We start from the raw sequence: 26,320 nt of genomic DNA, 5'->3' as shown, positions 1-26,320 counted from the left end.
CATCAGTTTCATTCAGCTCTCGGGTTAAAAGTTTTTACTGGGAAATTCGCCATCGACAGAAAGAACAAGGTAAGGGTAGCTACGAAGTAAAAGCAGTGGTCTGAAAAATTCCGGATTAACTCTAATGGTCATTGTGCTTATCGCAACACTGCAAATTAATTAAGTTTTCAGCATCATAATGTTGATTTGCTGTCGCGTGTCAGCAAACCTTTTTTCTTATGCGTCTTATGTTTTGGAAAAAACCTACCCACTGCACTGACAGGGTCCCCGCACTTCAGCAAATCGTGGGCTTGTCGCTATCCATAGGTGTAGGTGAAAGGCTTCGCAAGGTAGATCACTCTTATTATAGTATATGTATAGTATCCGGTTTCATTATCTCAGGAACTGTGACAAACTTTTCTCTCTTCAGTGGTGAGTATAGTTTCCCAACATAATTTAAGGCGCCTCAGGGGTGTGGGAGAATAGGCAGTTATTTGTTTTCCGTAAAATATACAGAAGGACTTTAAATGACCGCGTGGACCAGAAATGATAAATTCGACCAGATTATTTATATTTTCTTTGGTCCACTCAGGAAAATGTGTTGTGGTTCAGCATATGGCTAACGCCCGACTATCGTCTTGGAATTGGCATTCCTGATTTTGACGACAAGCTGATCACTGAGGAGTCACTACGTTACCGACCTGTACAAGATCCTGCATTCGGTCTCCGGGAGCTAGAATTAACAGATGCTCGAGCTGTGAATGCATCACTACCCACGTGGAAGGAATCTTTTGAACAATTTGTTGGTGTTCCAATGGATTTAACTTTAGCCGAAACGGAAGTTTCCATTGCACTGCATTTCAACGGAGCTGATTCTGAACAGCTTGATGTTCTTTTTGATCAGCGCGTGGTTCAAAGCTGGACCATTCCAGCACAGTCACAAAGAGGTCCTATACGACTGGCCCTCGTAGGTCCTACAAACAAGTATCCAATCACAATCAGCTATCTCACCATCGGACGTCAGTAAGTCATCATTTCGGTTGTTTTCACATGTTTTGATGACGATGGATCATCTGCAATTTAATGGGTTTCCGAATAACTGACGGTGTTCATTCTGTGAACTTATTAGTTCGGGTTTAATTTGGGCATTGAGAAATCTAGGGAACCCAATAGAAACTTCATGCTAACTGTTTGTCGGAGATAAAACCGCAAAAGTGTAGTGGAGAAAAACGCAGTGACCTAGAATGTGTATAATAGCTAGCTGAATGTACATCTAAAGGATATCTGGTCCACTGTTTGTCGAAATTTGGTGATTTCAGTCAGCCTTTAACCTAAATCTACTTAGATCATGTGCTAACCTATCCCTATTTCGCTTTCTATCTTGAAGTTTGGTTGACTTTGCTGTGGAACTGCATACTGATGGGAACATTCCCGGAGTCCAGGTCGGCTCCTGTGTTGGTCAGCTCTACCCTCGTTTCGTCGAGCGCGCTGTTCCGTTGGGGCCTGTGTGGATTGAACAGGGTCTGGATTTGGCATCGCCACCGGGTGGTCGAAGACTTCGTCTGGTCGCACTTCAACCAGATAATTTCAAAATCCCCGTCTCCACAACACTTCCTACGGTGAAACCTTCTGACACACGTCTACGAAGGGAAGAGGTAAGTTCGTGAATAACCGGTTTTGAAACTCGGCCAGTTTAGAAGACACAACTGTGAATTCCGCTAGTTTCATTTCTTTCCTCTGTCAAGCGCGAGATAGACAAGTTTGATGATTATAGTGAAGTTCAGCAACCGGTGATCATTAGAGAAAACGCGGTACCAGTTGAAAACAGTTGCCCATCCTGAACCGACAAAAAGTGAAACTCACTGATTCACTGGTCTGTAATTTACAGCGCTACGTTTTGGACAAAGCAGTGTCATCTGTAGTGTGAAATCGACGATGCTAATGGAGTACACTCCTTACCTAATCCGCGGTCATCCAGACTCGCCTCAAGAAAAGTTTATTTACTGAGGCCCAGGTGCACATAACACGTATAATTTGACAAGAACTTCAATAAGCCCTGAAAGAAATATATCCGAAAACGGTATAAACAGGAAGCTATCTTTTCTTAGGGTCAAGTTGTTTCCTCATACTTGAGGAGTATCATTCACATGAGGTTACTGATGTCAAGCATCCAAACTGATTCTATTACCCATACTTATGTGGCGAGGTGCCATCATGTTTTTCGTTTCCAGCCGTTTATCCCATCGGTCAGCAAAGAATAAAAAAGACTGAGTTGCCTGAGTTTTACCGTTATACCTGCTTTGCGCACTTGCTATCCGCACACCACGCTTGCTTTCACAGCACACTGTGCACCACCCTGTGGCGACGGATATAGCAGCAGTATACCGTCTGTGCAGTTTTGTTCTGCCGGTGTTCAATGCTTGTCGTTCATTGGTGTTCTGAATGTTCGTTTCGCCCTCAACACTCTTCGTTACTAACGTCTTGTTACTGGTTACACTTGCTTGGAATTTTTGTCCTGTGGTGAAGTGACTGTTGTATCGTGGGTGGCCGTCTATGGGTTACGGCAGCACTGTGCCTGCCAGACTACGCGATAGGGAGAAGGCAGAGAACTGGGGACACGGCTGTATTGCCAGGACAAAAAATACAGAGCGTCTGCGTAATATATAGGATGATCAAGTGACCAGATATGGTCGTTCACTTGTTCGTTCCGTATAACCAATCGTGGTGTTCCGGTTGTGAACACCCTCAGGCCCACTATGCTGGTCGTATGTTTCTAAGCCATGTTTGGTGGGAGCCACCAACTCACCTACTTTCCGGACGTGTCGTACCGATGGTGACCTTGGGGATGCGTCACTCTCTGCACATGTACTTTTTCCATGTCTGGGTACGTCCTGACAGTGACGTAACCGAGTTCTCCGATTGTTTAGACTATTTTGTTACCCTCTAAGAGATTCCGAGCTCGGACGATCCGAAATTTAGGGATTGGCACAGTTACTGGTCTCAAACAAAGCAGGAACGCCTGTCCAGTTCGGTATGCCTAACCATTGGGTGCCCGGATGTCGACCAGTGGTTGCTGACCTGTCAGTGCCCCGTGAGATGTTGACTACGGCACGTTGAAGATGTATCCTCGTATGGTGACGAAAATCCAAGCGAGCAATTAGCACGCCACTTGCTAAGTTCGCTTGACAGATCAATTACCGCCTAGTCAATAATTAAGTCCTTTAATATAGCTTCGTTTCGTCTTATTAAACCATTTTACCAAACGAAACCTGAGAATTATCCCACGAAAACTCAATCCTCGTTCAGCAGGGTGAACCCAGATCACGTTAACCGAGACTAAGAAGCGGTGTACCACGAGAGTGACTGTTAGTTTTGACATGTTTTATCTGAAGTAAGTTATTCCTTATCAGCAGAGAAAAGGTAGTAGTTCTCTGGATGCTGTATGAAGTCCCCTCCTAGCACACAAATTATAGTTCTTTGAATTCTATTTGTCCGGCGGGAGGCTTAACTAACGTTAATTCAATGAATTTATCCCAGAACATCATCTTATGATTGACTGCCGCCTAAAGGGCAGGATTTTCCTGTGAGTGTCCTACTTGAATTACTGCGATTGGCTGATAGCACCAAATTCGGGTTGATCTATAGCTTCTTGTCTACATTGACCAAACCAGAATTAGCTAACCAGTTTAGGGTGGCACTCTTCCAATTTAGCAACCTCCAGAGTACATTCACTCTCATTTCAGAAGCTGCAGTGTTCTCATTTTGAAAGCGATCAGGAGCGTTAATCTGGTGGAGAAGTACGTGTCTATACTGTCCGCTAGCTTCCGCGCCTTTTGTGTGAATCTTTTTCAGCAGGTCGAATCAATGGCAGAGTAGAGCGGTTGTGATGCGGTTATTGGTTGCCAGTTATCGTAGTGCCAAAATCAGACTATTTTGAACAACTAGTCTACGGTTTGAAAGTTCTCACAAAATAGGACTGGTCTGACATTGTTGATGACCAATTCGTGCAGTGTGTTTGGGCTTCGATTTGATCTTATACGTATGTGGACGGACCTGCCAGTTAACCCGTTTGGTGAAAAATCTTGTCACAACTCTTTCATTCTTCTTCCTTGAGTTCCAAGCATTTTGTCTAAATTTGCACTGCTTTGTTTTCAGGATTGCACGGTAAATCCGTCTCAGACAGCATGGTTTGACCAGGGGTCGCAATCCTACTGGGAGTTGACAGATTTGCGAACTCGTGTGAAGAGCACGTAAGTGGGTGGATTCGACCATTCGTTATCTTTTTGTGTGCCTGTTTTGTGGCAGATCTTTTGCACTTGGGCGAAGAACAAACAGTTATACCGCGTTGTCGCATTGGAGATACATATTATCTTGTACTGTCGTCATAATCGTCGTCGTTGATGGCAACACCAGAGAGGAACACTACTTCTTCACTACCGCACAACCATGATACTTCATTTGAATGAAACTTTGTATAACTCCCGACAAACGCTCTTATACACACAACCAGTTGGTGTGTTTACGGGCTATCTAGTAGAAACTAAAATTTTTTGAACCTATTCGGTACTTGGTGAACTTAATGCCATTGCCTTCAAAACAAAGTGAGAGAGCTGTTCACTACTTCGGTGTCTGCCGTTGGGAGGAACTTCAGTGTTCTGTTAGCTAAACTGATCGCAAAATGCATGCTGACTACAGTATGGTCCTTCCCTAGAAGCCAGTTCCTGATGAATACACTCAAACGGCTTTATCCATCTGTTTCAGAGGATGAGTTGGAAACTTCAGTTGGCGCTGAAGTGATCCCTGTACCCGGACAGCATGACACAGAAGCGCATTGGGCAATGTACTTCGAAACTACTGCTAGGCATCAGCAAAATTCCAACAATGCGGAGCACCATCTCTTTGCTGGTTCTCATAAAATGAGCCTATGATTACTGACACGTAGGTTTTCGCTCGACAGCCGTACATTGTTCAATTGAGGCTGAATTCAGTCCCGTAAGACGTAATTAGCGTAGTTTCTGTCCCAGCTTTTGGCTGCAACCGTCTAATCCGATTCCAATTTGAGTGAACGGTTTGTGTGAGTCATCAATTTTGTGGATGTCTGTCAGCCGTCCCACATCTGCCATCAGTTAATGATTCTAATAGACGACCCAGTAACTGTCCTGGTTGTGACGATCGATTGGCCCGCTTGTCAGGACTTCTCAGTCAGGTAGCGCCACAGACGCTTGTAACCCGCCGGACAACTTTGTTGATGCATATTTTGGTTTTTGTGGGAGGTTTATTGTTCAGTCTCACATCACTCTCGTTTTGAACAGTCGTCCTCCTGTCCTGGCGCAATTATTCATGTGAATCCACACCAAAGGGGGGGGGAAGCACTGGACTCGAGTTTCGCTCTTGTTAGAGCTCATCAGCAGTGCATATCCAATGGCCGTGCCGGGGTTTGAACTCCGGACACGTGACATGCGAGGCGAACGTGTTACCTCTATTCCACCAGCGCACGTTGGACGCTGGGTCGTCGTATCGATGATGTGTCGGGCATACTAATCATATCGCTCAAGTGAGAACACGTCCACCCGTTCAGACGTGGGAATTCAGATGCGTCCAACGTGCGCTGGTGGAATAGTGGTAACACGTTCGCCTCGCATGTCAGGTGTCCGGAGTTCAAACCCCGGCACGGCCATTGGATATGCACTGCTGATGAGCTCTAACAAGAGCGAAACTCGAGTCCAGTGCTTCCCCCCGTTTGGTGTGGATTCACATGAATAATTGCGCCAGGACATGAGGACGACTGTTCAAAACGAGAGTGATGTGAGACTGAACGATTCTAATAGTACCATCGTCTATTTGTTTGCTTTTTGTCTCGCTGTTTCGCTCACTTGTTCATGCACGCAGCACCCTCTCCGAGTCTTGGTCATTCCCTTGTCCGGTGACTGATTGTCTAGATATACAGCGTACTAATCAGCTGAGTGGTTTAGCTTCACAGTATTGTTTAAAAACACTTTTCGAATGCCAGGTAATCCTCCGTTAATTTCAAACTATTTTAGTGACCAGCCTTTTGAGTTCACCATAGGATTCCGAGCTCAATTGAGTCAGGGGACGCGTGAATTACAGGGTGGAGATTTTGGACAGGTGGAACACAGTATTTTGGCCGCTTTCAACTTCGGACCAGAACGCGTGAATCTCTATCTGCTCGTATCGGAGAGTCAAATTTTCCTGACCGACACGACTCGCCTTCTCTGGTCCAGTCCACATTTGACAATTGCCGATGCGAATTGGCACAGACTTCAGCTGACAATTCCCAAAAACGGTGATATCCGAAACGGAATCGGGTCGGGAATCTACGTAAGTTTTTTTCACGAGTTCCGTTTCGGTGGCACATGTATCATCTCGTTTACTAAACATCATTCAGGGGTGCTTCGAGATATTACTGGGTTGGATGTTTCGCATACTCCTAAAATCCGTTTCAACCATAGTGAAATGACTGACCAATTGTTTGAAAGAGTCAAAGCCAGTAAATGAGGTTCTAGTGTGAACGTGCAGGCTGCTCAAATTGATCTAATTTTTCAGCCCTCAGTGTGAGCTTGCCTACGCTGCAGGTAGTTCTCAGTAGTCCCAACTGATGTCAGTCGCCTTTTGGCTCCTTATCAGGCATTTGAAATCTTCAAGAGGCTGAAAGTGGCTATTTGGCAAAAAACGCTCTATTTACACAAAATAGACCGGCTCACTTCAGCAGTTGCATCACTGTCATAATTGGATGAGAACATGTTGGTTTTTCTCTTTTCACCTATGTGGTCAAAAGCATTCAAAGTTGATTCCACTCCAAGACTTCGGACAAATGATCTAGTAATTCCTTGGTGGAAACTTTGCGTAGGCACAAAGAAGAAATCTTATTACGAGAGAATACTCTCATTTGCATGTGAACTTGATTTTGACAAGAGACCGAACCGAATCCAGCTGAATCTGTCCTGGGACAGGATTTTTCGCCAGTTCAAGTTCAGAGGTCGCACAAGTTTCTTATGAATGGAAAATGTTGGATCCAGGAGTCGGATTCCAATCACCTCTGGGATCGATAGTAGCCTGGATCGTACCAGTCGTGATCGGTTCAGAGGTACCCGGTATATGATAGTGAAGGCTTGCTCTTTGTCGATTACATGACTCGTTTCGGTCAAATGTGATGCAATTGCAATTGAGCCTGGTTTCTTCCAACTACCACTCAGAGGCACGGGATTGTGTCCTCGCATTCTGTCCGACAAATGCCTAGTCGTACGACCAACGTATGATGCTTAACACGAGCATACAACGAGTACACACAAAAACTGATGGTAGAACGCGCCAGCTTGTCCTTCAAGTGGAACCTGATAGTGGACCTGGAGTTGAAGCTCAAACACAGACTAGTAGCCAAGTATATCGTACCGACAGAGTTTCTTAGACTTCTGCTAGTTGGTTCAGCGACCGAGTCAGCTTTGAATGGGAGCCTTATTTAGACGGGCTTCTTCCCAACAGAACATTGTTTAGATTTGGGCTTAAGGTATTCCATAGTCTTGAACTTTTCAGGATATCCGTTCTTCAGGAATGTGCGTCCAAAGAACTTTAGTTCCTCTTATAAACGGTCAGGGGAGCATATCCCGACTGCTGTCTCAGTCAGACATCTAATTAGATTACGCTTTTGTTGCAACCGAACGAAGCTATCGAAGTAAATATACTGAGCTTCCCATTTTTATTCTCTGTGAACTTTAACATTGACGTCAAGGAAACGTAACTGTCCGTTCTGTTCTGACTTGATAGTAACCATGATATTAGTATGGACTAAATTGAAACTGCTTAGCACGTCTGTTGTGCTGATGGTTTCATCGGAAAGTTCGAAAATGTCATCCATGTGGTGACTATACAATGTTAGCCGTGCAGTGAGTGCTTCTAATTTTTAAGTCTCAAGTTTGGCCACGAAAAACCTGCCAACACATAACCTAGAAGAGACCATGTCGCGATCCCCTCCTGTCGATGAATTAGATTGTTGGAAGTAAATTGAACATTGCAGGTACAAAGGAGCAGGAGTTCCTTAAGATCCGAGATGGGAATGCCAATATCCTTACCGTTGCACTCAATCAAGTCACAAACATAGCCTATCGTCTCAGTGAAACAATGACTCAGTAAACAATGACTTTACGTCCAGGGAGAACATAGAATAGTTATCAAGCATCGCATTTTTAATCTGACCGGCGAAATCAAAACCGTCGCTCAGGCTGTGTGGACACTCCTCTCCTGATTGGTTCTAACGGACTGAGTGTATTTCTCGAAGACTGACAAGTCATTAACCAAGGCATGGTAAAGAGAATTAGACCTATCGAGGATGGGCCTGAGAGGTGGACTGGGTTTATGCACATTTGGGAGGGATTGTTGTACCAGTGGGGCGAATAAGCTTGAAAGTTTTGGTGTCAATGTTTTCGGATTGTTTAAGACGTCTTCTTATTTTGGACACTGTGTCTTGTCCTTCTCGGATTCCATTTGGATCTGTTTGAGAGGATGATATTCATCTTGTCAGTTTGGTCAGATTTGTTCATCAAGACGATTCCTGAACCTTTATCTGGTTTCAACGGCAGCCTTACCAGGTGATGTTCTCTGAAGGATGCAAACTGCACTCTACCGCAGTGCGTCAATCATCTGTTGTGTTTTGGCTCAGTTTAACTGTGTATGATTTTGTTCACTTCAAAATACTCACCAAATTCAATGCGTTTTACTGATCAAATGAAACTATTAATTACTCGCTAGAATGCTCTGCTAGAATGTTACTTCCTTGGAGTCGGACCGGACCTGTCTGTAATGACGGCCGAGGCACGTTTAAAAAAGCTCCGAGTTGTAGGACTTTCTTCTTATGAAGAGTGAATGTTATATGCACAATCTGAAAAGTTTGGAATCCACAAGTCTATTTGTGACTATGCAATGTTTCTTAGATAAAGGTTGGGCCGCAAAAAGTATCCTTCGATTCATCTAAATTTGCCCTTAAGTACTACGTGAAACCCTGTTTTTTTTACATAATTGTGATTTTTATCTAATTTTAATTGCGCTTCTGCCCTAGGTTCGCTCCACTCCTACTTGAGAAGAAATCCGAGCTATAGCCGGAGAACTAAGGAAACCGTAACTCTTGACTGAAATTAAGGCCAACTGGAAAATGAGGCAGCCTGTGTGCAGCACATTCAGTTGTAGAATATCATAAACGAGAGATCCAGTTGAGTATGTCGTGAAAACTAAATTGATTTACAAATGAGTGTATTTCTCGAAAACAGTACAATTTGGTTTCGACTAGAACATAGGGTTGACGGAAACTCGGGGACTGCGCCTGCCTGATGAGCCCCAAGAAGGGCGAAACCGGTCGTGGGCTCTCGAAGAGTTTTCAGCAACTTTGCGAGTAGTTTCCCTTATGAAAATTAAGGCTATCTCATTTATGTTGCTTTCTTGAGCAGTGCTCAGCGTGAACAAAATCTGACCACACAACGTTGCTCCAGAGAGGCGCCCTTAAGGGACCCACTGAAATCCGACTTTTCTCAGAACTAGCCGCTTTTATGAGGAGAATAGAAAACAGAATAATGAAAGATTTAATAGATCGTGTTTTAAGAAGGCTGGTGTAAATGTACTCGGTACCTTCTCGAATATTTTGCGATTTATTATCCAATGGAAATGTAAGGTCTACATATCTGTGATTTAAGTAGACTATTTGGTAGTTTTTCTCATATCCTTATTTTCTAATCGTTAAGGGTGGAAAATCGCCCACCTGTAGGACTTTCTAGTGTGAAAACTGGATGTTCCCTCATGTCATACAAGGTTGAATATGGTTTCATGCCTGCAAAGCATCATTGTTGAACACTGGTGTTATGCTTTCGGCGATGATGACCATACAAGGCAAATGTTATTTTCTATAATTCTTCCGATTCCAAGCATCTCGATCAAGCTGGGTTACCGGCTCTGTATAGGTCTGATTAGTATGTAATTTTCTCAAGTTCGCTGCACTTTACTGTGAGCTACCTACCCACGAGAAAGAATGAGTAGGCCCCTTTCTAGTTAGGAGGTCCTGGCATGTTTTGTAAGATATTTTGGTAAAGTCCCAGAGTACTCGACAGAATCTCAATGTGTTCTCTTCAATCTTGAGCACAAAATACAAAGCTTTGTGATCTCTTCTTCCTAGGAAGACTCTTAATCTGACATTGGGGCTTCCTTGGACTTACATTGAAACATAATGCGATTCCTGGTAGTGTGAGGAGAATTGGTAGTTTTCAATTGAGATTTTATCCTGTCAGTAAGGCCAATCAATGCTGAGAAGCTGAGAAGAAATTCACAGCTTTTTCTTTTGGAATCATTGATAGTCGTTATCCCACGAGACTCAGGGAGTTCCAATCCGCGACCTTCCGATCATTGACCGTTTGCTCACAAGCGGTTGAAAGCAGTTTGATTAGCTCTCACCCAGACAGGATACAGCCAGTTAAGGCGGTTGAGCGAGAGTGAGAGCTTATTACACTGCTGCTCAGCCGCTTGTGGCCAATCCATCAAAGTGTTCAAACACCAACCGGAAAGCCGCGAGTTCGAAACTTTTTGAGTTTCATGTGATCCGCAGTGTTGATGATTCCAAATGTGGATGAAACAGCTGTACAATTCTTTTCGGCTTTTCAGCACTGATGGGTCCCACTGACAGGCCGAAACCTCAATTGAAAATTTGTGATTAATGAGAATTTACTTGAGGCGGCTTACAAAACTCCTGGGGAATTTTAAATGAATAGAGGATCTGACCGGTAGAAAGTTGGTCTGGCGTACACGTACTTAATACGTCTCGAAAAATAAATATGGCCTCATGTAGCTGAAGTTTTTGTGATCAGACTAGATCAAAGACCTACAGCTTAAACCAAATTTGGTAATTCGTTGATTCTTTGGAAAGATAATCAACCTGGTTGCGCATGAGTAGCCAGATTGTCCGATTGGGTCAACGCTGGATTGAAATACTCGGTTGTCTCTTGATTGTTTTAGGCCATTCCTAGGATGACAGCAACTGGTGTCGGTAGTTAATGCGAAAAGAATGTAAAGTGGTTTCGCTTTCGCTAAACCTGTGAATGAATATAAAGTCACTTTATCCATACCCCTCGTTTGCAGATTGTGTTTGATGGTCGGCATCTTTGGCTACCTCGGCTCATATCAGACGGACTACCACTTCTAGTCTATATTGGTGGCTTGCCCAGCGCATGGAGACCGAACCTGTCACCAAATGATAACATTGTAAGTTGTTTTTCGCCAGTGACCTCATGGTTTCTGTCAGGTGTACTCACCATCTAGGTTTATTTTCTGTGTTTTTTCTAGATGGATTGGCGGCCAAAGGGTGAACTGCACACCGCACTCGTCCAGTAAATTAAAAATGCATCTATACGCTTCGGATGCCGGGTTCCCAACATAAAATGTCAGTCTGAATTATACAGTCTCGCAACCACCTACGACTAATCCAAACTTGTCTTTTGAAGCAGTAAGAGAATGATAATTTTCACGAGGATTAGAACACTCGCTGGCAAACTGGGTTGATGGTCACGTGAGACCTGGCTGAGTGTCAGCTGAACCTCTCGTTTGTTCTATTCTTCAAGTGATTGTGCTGTACAAATGCTGTCATGTTTTACTTACGAAGATAAAACATGATATTCAAATACTTGTGATAGAACACCACCTATGAGATTGATGAAATCCTTATAGATTGCCGTTGGTCACATTAGTTTACGGCTTGAATGCCAAATTGTACAAATGTGGCGGTGAATCATATGCACGTTTTCAAATGACTGTCTAAATTTTAATATATCTCTCTTGGTATAAAATAGGCTTGATACATTATTGGAAACAAAGCCAATGGTACGGGTGCGAAAAGGGCCAAACGCGCAACGTATTATTCTGGAGTTTTCTCTATCCTTCAAGCAGTATAAAAGCGTATTTACTTCATCGTGGTAGAATGGAAAGCAAAATCTCCTGAAGACATAACAGATGAAACAAAAATGATTGCTCGGATCGTAAACAGATTTACCCCTCAAGTACAGGCCATTTTTGCCTTTCTCAATGGTGTTTTTGCGGACGAGTGAACGAAGTTACAGCGTTTTATATACTTGCATCCCCACCGGTTCGTTTTCACCATGACCTGACAAGAAAGTAGTTGACTGGCCCACAACAAACGAGTAGACAGTAGACACGGCCTCGCTCTATGATCCAACTCACAAACTGATCATAAAGTCAGTGGCGCAGCACTCATTTTATTCGACCAAACATGTTATATTCAACAGAAAAGAGACAGTAATGGTTAGAATATCTTTTACCTGAGTGTGAAGCAATACACTGTGGCATACCATCAGCTTGAACGTGCCAGTTTATTCGGTGCTATACAGTCTACTCCGTTTTATGAGAAACACTTTGAACTATTTATATCCACGAAATGGTTAAAAAATGTTAATCTACCTACCTATTCAAGGAACGAGTCAGTGGACTTTTCGGATGTGTGGATGAAGTGATTATCAACGGTGTAGAATTGCCTCCTACGCTTAGCGGTCGTCCACCATGCTATGATTGCTTCAGCCTGGATCCAAACATTTATCACGTGCCAGCAACTTTGGATAAGTACTTGGAAAAGAACTTGATCCCTCTGACCTGTAAGTACTGCGCTGGTTTCAAATCAATACAGTTCCTTCTGTAGTGAAATACATTGTTTCTTTTATAGGGACTCATTTACCTCTGAAGTATAGCTTGTTTCCCCCAAACGCAGTGTTGTGGATTCAGGTTCACTGCATGAGTTACCAAATACATATATCTGGTGATGATACCAACTGAGAATAATATTGATGTGGTGTTTCTGAGCATTTGAGGATTGGCTCATTAGATATTAATCGGAGAAATCGTCCACGAATTAAAGGGTTATTCAAAATCACCAAAAGCGTCGTTCAGTGAAGGAATAAGTCCTTGGTTTAGAATTCATACTAATCACATAGTTACGCGAACGTGCTTTCCTGTCAGCTTTTGGTTAGTACTTTTACGGATTAGGGCGTAACTTTATTGGGACGCCTAACCCCTGCTTCGTTCGATGTGCTGGACTGTGGGCGTTGTAGGCAGTCTAGTCACCAACCAGTCTGTGGTGATGGTGGTTAGCTTGTTTGAATTCATTTCTACCGTCACTTTCTACCTAATACCGAAACTCAAACAGTGCACATTTGCAATAGGTTGATAAGTGATGGTGAGGGTTCTTTCAATAGAACCATGAGCAAGTAATCGACGCCACTCAAACCAAACTTCACAAATCCAACAACACAAAAATAGGGTCTGGCTGACCACTAGCACAACGGTGAAGTGCTTTAGGCTAGGATACTTTGCTTGATTAGTGCCATGGTGTTTCTGATACAGGTCCATAACATAGAAAACCCAGGTTGATTAATAACCATGAAACCAGTGAAGAAATTCTTTACCATCTCTATCCCCTTTGAACTTCATGCACCATTAGGTTGAGGTTTAAACTCTATATTATCGAACATTGAGAAGTTTGAACAAACCTTGGCAAACAAGGTCGGTGCACCTGTAGCGAACGAACTCCAGTCATTTTGGGACTCAAAGTACGCAATTTCAAGCAATCATATATTGTGAAGAATCGTAAATTTTATCTGCCATTTGATGGCAGCTAGCTGGTGTTTTGGTACTCTTATTCTAATTCCCATGTCTCCATCAATAGCCAACACTTGCGTGAGCTGGCCTAGGGTAAGTTGGTTTAATTGCATTATATTAAGGCCTCAAGACACACTCAAGACATTGCGTAGAACTGGTTCGGTGAGGTTCCTTCCCCATTTTATCCTGAGGGCTCCCTATGGCTATTCTTTTCCCCATACAGAACAACAGCCACTTTACGTTCGCATGTTGTATCTTCTCGATTTCTCTCCCCAGTGCCCACAGTATTCCAAGATCCCGATCTGGAAAAGTTAACTTTTGACTTCAGTTTCTTCTACGACCGACAGGAATCCATAATCAACAGCCTGTTTATGCTTGTATTCAGTGACAATGAAGACCTTAGCGTGGAACATCGTGTTTGGATCTACCTGACCAACAATGAAGTATGTGCTTTAAAATTTTTCACAGTTTCCTGGATTGGTTTTCAAGTGATGCTCACATACTTTATTAATGAGAAGTCAACGATGACGGAATTATTCATGGAACCATGAGTGTGAAACCAGCATTTCATATTAAACCCCATAGATAATTATGTGAGACTCGTTCGTGCATACCCAGATAGGTAGCAGTGAAAGTGCAGTGCATGTAATCTTCCAGTGAATAACTTACAATGTTCTTCGGCCTTAACTAGGGAATCAAGGAAGATTGAGCCTATTTAGTGAACCCCAAGGAGGACGAAACTGGTAGTGGGCTGTGATAGAACCGTCAGTAAACTTACACGTGGTGTCTCATACCACGAAAGTGTACTTCATTATCTCAAACGTCGGGCCAGCTGAAACATAAGGGTGTCCTTTGTGCCACATCTTCAATTGATGGATACTATTAAGGAGATATTCACTCGAATCATCCGTTAACACCAGAGGAATTCGAAAATAAGTGTATTTCGGCACTCGCGTCCAAATTGGTTCTCACACAGGACATTGTTGGTAGCGTCGACAAGGTTACAGTGGCCTCCAAAGGAGCGAGCTGTATCGTGTTATTTATCTGCGGACCCGTAGAAAGCTGGATTGTCAGAAAGCACCGTATATATATATATATATATATAGTCTTTGTCCAACGACCTTACTCACTCGAGTAACATCGATATCAGCGACTTGCAGTTAGCGCCACATTCAGCTTCGGGCCGAGTTCTTACGATTTCACCAATTATGTATGTATAAAATTCCGCCAAAAATCCGACAGTGAATGGCATAGTTTTCAACTCCTAGCCGGGATGTCGTCGGTTATACATACACTGGTGGCGATTCCTAACATGGATAATGCAACTGTGAAGTACTTTTGCGGCTTTCTACCCAAACAGCCCCACATTTGCATGATGAGATTTCGATTTAAACTTTTTTCTACATATAATAAACTGGTGAGGGTTGTGTGACCAACAATGTGAAAGTTGAACCTAAACGTCAGACTAACGAACGCTTCATCATCCATCTGGTTTGTCTCCATCAGGACAAGAAATGTGACAGCTTTTTTTCAGGAGTCAATCACCTCTACCTTATAATTATTTAAAGCTTGCGCTTTGGCCATAATGTAAAATGTCCCATTCATGTGGATTCGATGAAAGATTTATGGCTCCAACAACAAAGATATATTGTGAAAATAGGTTCGAGTCACTCAATCAACGGACAGTGAACCGAAAACACTTGTCTCCGGAGCAAAGAAAATCTCGTTGTGGTATGAATCAAATCAGGATTCGTTCAAGGTAAAGTGCTTATGCTTTTCCGTTAGGCATCAACTAAGACCGTGTGTGACAACTTCAACTTTTCCAAAACCCCTATTCTCACTAGTCGATATCCCTGCTTCCGTGCCCACTGTTAACGTTCCATCTGTAACCATCCCATAGGTTAAGATGGTAGCCAGCCCAAGTGACGAGGAGCCACAAGATCAAGGACATTCGGTGACGCTACCCAATCTGCCACGTTCACGGAACACATGGCATTTCATCAAGCTTGAAATGTTATTCCTGGGACCTACCAAGGTGTTCTTGCTCAGGTCAAAGGGTGAACAAAGCCTGCCACTGATGATGTTGCAACCGATGCGTAATCTGAAGGCAATCTATTTCGGTCAGGACATGGGTAAGTTTACTGACACGCGGTTTCTGTCGGTCCTCCGTGTCTATTCGATTACCTGACAAAACCGCACCTTTTGGCACAGAAATTATAACCAATAAAGCTAGAGTAGTTTTTAGCAAAGCATTCGGTCTGTTATTTTAGGAAATCTTACACTTACCACAAATGGTTGTTTGGCCTACCTAAAGTGGAGTGTCTATACAGCGAAACCTGTGAAACTTATAGAACGCGTTGGAACACAGGTTCATGGGAATGAAAATTACAATATTACAGGAGCGCTTCGGGAAGATCATGATAGTCTGTGGTGAGCTGTCTGGTGTGCAACTATACCTTTACCGTAAACTAGGCTCGAGGTAACTCAGCTATCAAGACCCAGACATACTGGTTGAAGGGTACATGGCTACAATCCAACCTCGGCATCACAACTGCTCCTGCCTAAGTCTGGTTAGTCTGACAGGATCTTAGCCCTAACGCTTCCTTCAGCTGGCATGGTAGCTATGCATCGAGACCGTACTGAAGCCGGACGATTATTTTTAATCTTAGTTACTGTGATCCCTTGGCTAACTTTCAAGCCACCGTCCGATTTGAAACAATCAAGGAGTAAAGAGGATATCCAGAAAACTATGCATACTAAGATGCTGTTTGCTTTAGCAACAAAACGCCTAGTTCCGAATGACAGAAATCTGCATTAGGGACTTACTTTACACAAGATGTGTCGTTAAACAATTACGATACATTCAGTGCATTCAATGCATTCAATACATCTAAAGCAGTCAACTTCCAGATGCATATTAACAAATCCTTCTTTATTACTGGTCTATTTTGGGCCTCAATTTTAACAAAGCAATATCCCAAACTAAGAAACAATAAAACTGCTCCTCAACGGTGTTCCTCACAAGGAGGGAAACTGTAACCGAATATGTCACATGAATATGAATAGATAATACTCATCAATCTTTCATCTGTGACAGCCTTTATGCTTATAGCCTTCATGCTACACGATGAAAGCCCAAGTGTAGTCTAGAGAAGTTTAGTTGGCGGGGTAGAGTTAGTGCCACGAATTTTCCAGCAAGTAATTTCGCGCCTTAATGACTGAGATGTTTTGAGCTCAATAAGAAGACGAAACGATAAAAATACCCCATACAGTGGACACAGTTTAGTCAATAACCTGTTACGTCACAAGCACTGTTGATGAAATGCGTCTACCTTGAAAGACTTTTCTTGACAGTCTGGATCTCAGCTTATTTCCATATATTATACATAGAACAGATTGCTAATAGCGAAGATGGAATATAACAGAGCAGTTCCCACAAAGTGATCGCTTTTCACATTCATGCCACTCCCGTTTGAACAGTCCTCATCCTGTCCTGGTATGATCTTCCCAGTAAGTTCACACCAAAGAGGAACATTAGACTCGATTTTAACTCCTAATTGGGCTCATCAGTAGTGCATACCCTGTATCATTTCGGGGTTTGAACCCCAGACGTCTGACATGCTAGAAGAAAACCTATGTAAGGGAGATTCTTATCTAACAACTGTTCATAATGTGAAAAACTTCCATCCCTGTGGCAGTGCTTGGATGATGGTCCTTTTAATGAGGTATTATGTACCATCAGTACGCTGTTTAGAACGATACGGTTTAAAACCATCTGGAGGTTGCCTATTATCTTCAAGATAGGAGATTGACCAAAAAGAATCTCATCGCACGCTTCCATACCAGGAGTGACGAAATGTTATTTGTATCTGGGTTTCTCAAACAAGATTAATCTGAGTGGAACCGAGTATCTTAATTTCGCCTCTGATATTCAACACTATCGAATACCCCTATTCGATGCAAAACTGGCGCAACATGCTAATCCACTATAAGCACAGTTAGCTCCTGTCACATTAAACTCAACTAAAAGCCATCCAATAAAACTGTTTACCACTGTTTAAGAACTAAAACGATGGTCAGTATTGTTACCTTTATCATAAACAATTTACGATGCGTCACCCATCCCATCCTTTGGTCGGTATTGTAATTGGACATATTCTACCTCATGGCGCTGTTGGTTCATTTGAGAGTAAATTATCAGCCAAATCTAGTCAAATCCTGTTAAGAACAGTTGACTGATGCAGCTACCTTATGAATCGCATGTGCACACAAATGACTGGATTGAAAAGATAATCCAACAATAAATTCAAATCGATGAGTCGGAACAGCTTCGTTTTGGGGTTCCCTTTTGTGAAGTAGAACGGTGATTAGTGGAGCCTCCTGGGTTATGACGGGGGTGTCTTCAGAGGATGAGTACTGCGGCGCAAGTGAACTTACTAAAACAATATGCTCCTCTGGTCGGCATTGGAGACGAGAAACCCACAGGACGAATTCTGTGGGTACATCCTTTTGTATTCTTGGTGGGCAAAGCGATGTAAGGGACACCGAACTTTCCATTTTATACCAAATACTAGTCTGAAAGCCATCCAAAAACCAATGCTATTTAAGAGTGCCCCTTAGGAGAGGCTTAAAGTAATCATCCGATAGTGCTTCAAGTAACATCAGTTAAAATGGCCGTTTGTATCGTCCTACGACATAGAACAATGAATGTTATACAACTCCGTGTTCTGCGTCGGTTAGATCTGTGGCGATCGATGGCGTGATGCTGTATTTGCTCATAATTATTCTAGAGTCAATGTTAACGTACGAACGTTTTCGAGTGAATACTTTTTTGCCCATGAAAACATTTAATCAAAGGTAAGATAGTGATTCACTCGATTCATTCCTCTTACGATTCCGTCTATAGAATTGCTGAATCTTTTTGCGTGACTATGGAGAAAGATGAACTACTCTGCTCTGGATACCAGGGGAAAAACGTTGAGGTCACTAACGCAACAGAATTTGTTTTGTGTATTCGAATTTTTCAATGGGGCAGGAGTATTGTTTGCGACCTATTTTGCCTAGTAAAGCCAAGATATCGTGCAGAAACTGTGAGGCTGTCGTCCGGATTTCAGTGAACAGCCATCGTTCTTGAGTTCATCAATACTTAAAAATCGCTGGGCGTTTAGAACATCACAGAATGCATTCACAACATGATTGTCCTGAGTTCACATCGCTTTTAACTATAAAATTACGTGAGACGGACAGACATAAGGTGTGGGCCAAGAGATAAATTGGAGGAACATTTAACCGCCAGATTTCAAGTGGCAAATTAACGATCGTCACTGTGTGTTTCACGGAGCATTTATAATAATTCTTCCACAACTCAAACCTACCATATTTATATCGTAGTAAAAAGGCACAGGGAAAGAACACTCCAGGTAGCCATGGCAACTTCTAGTAACTTAATCCCACTGTTGCAGCAACTTAGAGTTATCTGCCAGAAGTAGCGTCCTCTGGAGGGAGACCAAATAAAACCGACCTTTTTCGAGTGGTGTTCAATTGGAAGTAGCCTGTGTGGGCTTTAGAGTTCTATAGAGCTGGTAAGTGTTCGTAACAGTTTACTTGTTCTTATGAATTTTACTCAGGTATTTCACGTGGTGTTGACGGCAGGCACAGGGGCTCCTGAAGAAACTGAGGATTCCCAGCCATGTACGCGTATACGCCAACAGAGCAAACAGCCTGGTTTACGATAAAACCGTGCTTGCTAGTGGGATCATCATGCAGTTATCTTACAAGCAAACATTTAGCGCCTGGTGCGCACCAGCGAGTATGTCCGTGCATCACAGTTAACTCTACATCGAATCCAATTTCAGGTAAATACTATGCGCCACAAGAAGCTTGGAACGTAATTAGGAGTGATCCAATCTGAGATGCAACGATACCTCTTGGTTTGTAGCAGCTGCAACAGAAAGATAAGTTTCCCTCATCACAAATAGTAGGCTTCTGAACTAACTGAAACATCCTAGAGATTTACATTAGCCATTAGTGGCTCAAAAGAGAAATTTTGTCCCTCTCTTTGCATGTTATGTGTGGCTTTTGGCATGGACGACTACTAATTTGTATGTATATATGTTTATATATATATACATATAATAATCTTGATGTGGCTTTTGGCATGGACGACTACTAATTTGTATGTATATATGTTTATATATATATATATATATATAATCTTGAATATGCATATTCATCTTATATCTGTATTCCTCCATTCTTAGTAATCAAACCAAAGTTACTCGGACCGAAGTTACATAGCACTCCTGGAAGACCGTTCGTGGGCTGCTTCCGGGATATTCGTTTGCGAACCAACCTCGACGTGGCCACCTTGCGCTTCCCAGCTAATATTCCCGGTCTTTTGGAAGGCGTGTGCCACACATCATCTGTCTGGTGAACACATCACTATGCAGGAGTAGATTTAGATTGCAGTACAAAATTAGAATTTCGAATAACTCGCTTTGCTTTGTAGCCTCATCGATAGTTCTTTTTGAAAAATTAATATCACATTCCAGCTCTCACCTTCTGCTTTTATCTCCTAAATCGAAAAGTCACTGCGTGGTGAACAAGGGATAACCATATTCATGGGTGAAAGTGGTCATTTTCGTTTGGATCGTTGAAACCAGTTGTCAGTCTCTTTCGTCCCAAACATGCGTACATTTCAGAGCTACAGATGGTCATAGGGAAGTCCAGTTACTCAAGTGGTAATTGGAGAAAGACATCAATTGCTTATTGTTGCCTAACTAGTTGGGTTACGTCCCAACTTTGAGCAAATTGAACATTAGTTCTCTTGATGGATTTGGATACGCTCATACCTCAATGGCCTCGCCCCGCCCCCAGAATCTGTAGGTGACCACTTTGAGGCTATGGTAAGGATAGGGCGCATAACTGCCAACAGTAGGTTGCGCAACCGGACGGTACATTTTTCAGCTGTCATCAGCACAGGCTGGTTCTGCTCTTGGTAGATATGCAGCGGATGAGTCAGCCAGGATATACATAGGTTCGATCGTGCTAGTCCCCTGGGCTCCTGTTACCTAATCCCTACCGAATTGTTCCAGATCGACAGTGCCATTCCTTCATACTTCATACTTCTTTCCTTATGACTTAACAGTAAGTCACCAGTTGAATCGTCAACGCGAACATACACCATTTCTTCCAGATTCACCCAGAATTTTTTTAAACCGTTACTGCTGAGAACATCGTTCGAAACAAAATGTGGTCAGATTATTTGCTGAGGCCTTGATTGAAGGGTTGGTGTGACCTTTACAAGAAAGTTAATGTGGATTTTTAGCTACCGCCTTCCAACCCAAGTAACTGGGAGCCTTCATGGCGCATCGCCGTGTATGTATCACGAATGATATGAATGATCAAATATGACGGACACGTGCTAAATGTCATACTGTTCTTGGTTGAAAAAGCTGTCTGCTAATGCCAAATTACCATGTCAAACATGCGACCTCCTGATGTGGCATTCCACCGTTTGTGCACCTCTAACCAATGGTCAGGAGGTTGAAAGGTCCTGATTCGGGGTGACTTATTGAAACACACAACGAACCTCGCATGTTGTGCCCTCAGAATCGTAAGTGCACACAATGGCTGACGTGAATAATTTAGAAGTCGACCGCAGTCGGCTCAGATATTACCTGGACATGCAACAAGCAACTCACATTAATGGTAGTCCTTTTTGTTGTGCTACATTTTCACGTTGTTTGGTAAATAGTATACCTCGCTGCAGCACTCTCGGGGAAGGCCCCGAATGAGCAGCGTTCCGCTCAGAAGAGATTCATGCGCACGTATCTCAAATGCACACAAATATGGGTGAATCACAGGAAAATACATTTATTTGTTATTCATTTTTTTGTAAGTGCCGTTTGTATCTTGGTTGACACCCCACAATGTATACTCGGTTGTTATTGGAGTGATAGGTGATGAACAGCTAATTCTTCTTCCAACACCACGGTGTATACGACACAAACCTTGTTGTCAGTAAAAACGCAGAAAGACAAACAACTTGCAGAATTGTATTAAAACGAGGGTGAGATTAATACAAATCACTATGGCCGTATTGAAGGGCCAGACAACTATCGGAATGATGCCCAAACTCGCGTCGTCCATCGAGGTATGGTGAAGGACACCAGGACTGTCAAAATAAATGAAAAGGAATACCACAGATCAACGTGAAAATATACACTAGATAGGGTTGGAATAAACTATGAATGCAAATCTAAACGATATGTTGGCTAGATTGTACACCAAAAGAATGCAAAGACATTTTATGTCAAAACAACAACATTATGACCATGTGAAACACATTGTTCCATGACATTAGTGTGGTTGAAACTGAGAGGAACAGACAGAATTGTCAACCGCCCAAGATTACATACAAAAGTTGCGTTGCTGTGATCAAGACAGGATCACTAGAGAATAACCCCTTAGATGAACCAAGATCATGACGTGGTGTGATCACCAGGCACAATAACCTTGCGTTCATCAGCTGCACACTGATGTTGTCATCCACACCGTGGAAAAACCTTCACAACCAACCGAACTCAGCCAAGCTATGAAGATTTCGGTTGGAACTTTCTAGCCGAAAAATTGTGAAATGGTAAAAGCGTGTGGTGGCTCCAACAATTTATCTCAAGCTAATGAAATATGGAAGTTGACTACTCGTTGACTTGGTGGTGCCTAACGCAGACCAGTCTGAAAATAGAAACTCGAAGTTTTCATGTTACCTGTTCTAGAATATCCTCCATGTTGCTGGCATAGTTATGTAGTCCCCACTCTTCCACGACTTACATTGCGAATTTGTTTATCCAGATTGGCTAAATCGAGCGTCATTTGTTTGGCCTCTGTTGTGAGATGAGTGATGGCACCGAGGCGGGTGGAAAGAAATGAGTTTAGCGTGATCTCTGTGGGAAAAAAGATAATGGCGAAATGAGTCCACAGTTACGGTTGGTTCAGGTCAGTATGGCATACAGAGATTAACTCTGTCAGTTTACCAAGTTCACAAACGCAGTGCACGTATCGTTTGAGATTATTGTTTCCACCTTTTTGCATGTGGCAGTGTCGTCTTCCTCCCTATCACCATCATCATTGAAGGCAACATCAGCTTGAGAAAAATGAAGCTTAACTGCCGTACAATCGTGTCAGAGTTTGTCAGGCTGATCCATGTAATGAAAAGATAAACACTTTAGAAAAAGTATGAGTAGTCAGTGCTGACCTGCTAAAAGCACCTGCAATGTCTATACCATCACGAGGATCTAAAATGACAGCATCAAGACAACTGATGTTGATTAGCTGCCATTTGGCTCAAGCTGAACTCAGAATCATGTGTGTTTCATTCTAGAAGACAAAAAGCACCCATGCTTCTCCTCATCTCGCACGTTGAAATTTATCCACCACAGTGTTCCTAATAGACGGTAACACGGTATCTCTAGCGAAGTAACGAACCATTTCGGCTTGTACGGTATGCATTCCATGAGAAAAGCACTTGATACCTAACAGACTTCGTTCTATATTTACCTCGGGGATGTCAACTGACTTCAGCTTTGGGACCGACTAATGACCTGAAGGCACTTCAGATAGTTATATCTCAGCTGCTTAGTTACTTAACCTTGAAACCCCAATTACATAGGACATGTGAGACAGAAAGGAATGCCTTTCTGATGCTAAAAGTAGTGTAAACTGGAAAACACCCAATGTTCTCTAAAATGACCATGTTCAATAACCTGGTTCCTCTAGGCAGCCTCAGAAATGAAGTCGGAACTGCTGAACTAAAGTGAAGTGCGTGATGCAAAGGTTCATGGCAATGCGCGCTACTGCACTGCAAGTATATTGAGCGAGGCCGTTGAGCCTGCAAAAGCGGTCGAAGCTAACGTATATCAGTGAACAAAATAGATATCCACAGTTTTGAATTGCTTGTTGAATTGATTTAAACCCCACAATGCAAACAAGCTAGGTTAGAAAATACTCACCGAATCTCAGGTAAAGCTCTGTAGTACGATTACGTTGTGTAAAAATTAAAAGAAGTACACATTAAACATTTGGCATAGGTCAGCATTTCGGAGTAAATATTTTCGTGTGTGCAAAAGGTAACTTTTAATGTTAATTATTTAAAAGAAGGGGGACTTGGCAGATCTTGAGATAGAAAGTCCAGGCAACCCACCACCTAAACGAAAATTTGCCTGGGAACGGAGACAGAAGTGTCTTCATTCACGCCAGGTGTACTTGAACTTTCTTTTTGACGTCAACAAAGAAAATCCGGTTAAGTGCCTTATGCGTTGAACCATTGTTCTGCTCAAGAGAGATAATTAAATTGGTGCTCCGACCAATGTCAATTCCCCTTTCTGAATAGCATCCGAGCATTCTTTTGATGCTCTCGTCGCCATCCTACCCAGGTGTGATGGGTTCTCACCACTCCCCTTATTTGCCAGTCGTCCACACTGAGTAGAATCAGTGTTCTGCCTACTACTACTCGTCTTTTGACCGTTCCTGTCACTGACCACCATTCGTGTTCCGCACCACGATAGGGACTTGGTACGAGGTGAAATAGAAAGCTAGAAGTCATTGCTAACACTGTTTAAGCTAGGTACTTCAAAACGCACTGAACTGGTGTTTAGAGGTGAGAAATTGACCAGTTGAGTTTCATCTTGATGCCCGTCCGAATTAGAAGTTTGAGAAGTTTTATTGTGTAATGTTCTAGACAAGGAAACTATTTTGTTCAAATGCTGAACGTTTATTTTACACGTTAGAATTCACCAAAATGAGGGGTAGGTGTTATTAGTCTGTGAATAATCACCGAGATTCTTCCCCCACACAAAACCTGAACGTACCTTCATTCGTCACGACGGTGGGAACTAAATAAAAATAAGTTCGTTAGGGCTTTTTTAGTCTTAATTATATATGTGATGTAAACTCCTGCTATGCTGAAGACAGTATTGTTTCATGGGAGTAAGTTAAGGTCGCAAATCCTGTTTGCTGGGTGCGTTGATGTTTGGATGACGTGCATATTTGGCGTCCCGTCTTTTCGCCTGGCATAGTCCATACTTTCTAACTCATAGGTTGAAAATTGAGAAAATGACCGAGATTGCTTTGATCCGAACCTGATTTTTTCTTTAATGGTTTGGCTCAGAATGGGCAACTTGGTGGGGCTTCAGCCCACATTTATCCTTCAAACTGTACAACCGTCAAGAGAGACACCTTGCAATCCATTGAAATCAGAGCCTTTCATTCAGTTGTTAGCTGGAACCATACATCGGTCACGCCTGTACACTTTAAAAGTTATCAAAGAATGAAACATTTTCGGCGAAGGCGTCAGCATATTTCGGCAATCTTCCACAGAACCGTGGCTATGTGCTCACCAGCTCTGAGGACTATTCCATTTCCCGTCCACATATAATGAAATATGTTCACCCAATAATAGCCAGTCACCACAGATCACGTGTATCTGAAAAAGACATCCGCACCAAGCCTGATTTATACCAAACTAGACTAGCTTACGAGGACAGTGTTAAGCTTAAAAAGGAAAACTAGATTGCCAGACTTACCAATTGAACTTTCGTCCAAAGCTTCGAACATAAGAGTCAATTCGACATCAAAATCTCGGTATGCTAACAGTTGACTTGGAAGTTGACTAGACCGATTACAACCTCTAACCCACCGCCTAGCACAACTACGCACTGATGATGTCACCTCGATTGGTGATGAAACGTTTGCAACCAAATTACCCAGCTCAGCGAACAAGCCAAGGACCATCTACGCTACCTGAGCTACCGACATTCTCCTCTATAGACCGATTACAGTTGAACAGGAATTTTGTTCTGTCAGTGAAGCCGGCCTATGCTGAAAAGCTGAGGAGCACCGTATGCCTGTTTCTGTCCCATCCCCATAAAGAATCATCTGCAGCACTCATCACACAAGACTCTGAGGGCTTCGAAATTCGACCTTTCAGCCAGTGATTGAACACTTAATCATTCGTCCACAAGCGGCCGATCAGCAGTGTGATTAGGTCTTAGACTGGATATATCGCCCTTCATCCTTCAACCACGGAAACCACACCACGTGATCGCCTGTTGACAGGCGCTTCAAGCATTTACTTCTCAGAAATTTCACTCACCTTGTGAAGTTATTCACCCTTTGTGCCACTTACTGATTGATGATGTGAAGACATTTCACAACTTTCAGTAGAAAGCTGATCAGCCGCCCGTAGCCACTTCGTGAGATGCGTAATTTTGATGATTCTCAATGGGGATGAAACCGTCGTGCAGTGCTTCTTGGATTTTCAGTGCAGATTGATTTCACTGACGGGATAAAATTTCTACTGAACTTTATCAAATCTCCTCACTTTACCATCTATCAAATTTGAACCTAGTGTAACTTTATTTCGGTAAGTAATTTTGGTAGGATGAAGTCTCCAAAACCATGCGCTACAAGTTTCACCAAGAATAGTAGTCATCAAGCCGCATTATTCCAAGTCGCTCCTTAATGTTTGCGTGTTACGTTTGCACAGAATGAACTGATTACTGGTTCAAGTTCACTGTGCGTAACATCTGTCTTGTAGATGACAAGAAAGCCTGCTAGGTATGCAATTAAATGGATAATCCTGTAGCTCTTCAGGGGAGAAATCCCCATTGGCAAATGTGCGTCAAGCCCC

General features: G+C 42.7%; 1 protein-coding gene across 1 annotated transcript in view; it reads left to right on the top strand.

Moving 5' to 3' along the window:
- The window catches only part of T265_10681 (hypothetical protein), a gene marked incomplete at both ends in the record, with an annotated part of 100,422 nt that extends 80,239 nt beyond the window's left edge, over nt 1-20,183 (top strand). The window contains 9 exons of the mRNA XM_009177136.1: nt 572-1,002; nt 1,367-1,634; nt 4,135-4,229; nt 6,021-6,318; nt 11,110-11,232; nt 12,455-12,632; nt 13,909-14,075; nt 15,533-15,764; nt 19,893-20,183. Coding sequence (XP_009175400.1) covers nt 572-1,002; nt 1,367-1,634; nt 4,135-4,229; nt 6,021-6,318; nt 11,110-11,232; nt 12,455-12,632; nt 13,909-14,075; nt 15,533-15,764; nt 19,893-20,065 — 1,965 coding nt within the window. The remainder of the gene's footprint in view (nt 1-571; nt 1,003-1,366; nt 1,635-4,134; nt 4,230-6,020; nt 6,319-11,109; nt 11,233-12,454; nt 12,633-13,908; nt 14,076-15,532; nt 15,765-19,892) is intronic.
- Between the last annotated feature and the right edge of the window lie 6,137 nt (nt 20,184-26,320).

This window comes from Opisthorchis viverrini, assembly GCF_000715545.1.
Source record: "Opisthorchis viverrini unplaced genomic scaffold opera_v5_393, whole genome shotgun sequence".
Lineage (NCBI taxonomy): Eukaryota > Metazoa > Platyhelminthes > Trematoda > Opisthorchiida > Opisthorchiidae > Opisthorchis > Opisthorchis viverrini.
The sequence above is the reverse complement of the archived record's forward strand: the minus strand, read 5'-3'. Positions and strand labels throughout refer to the sequence as shown.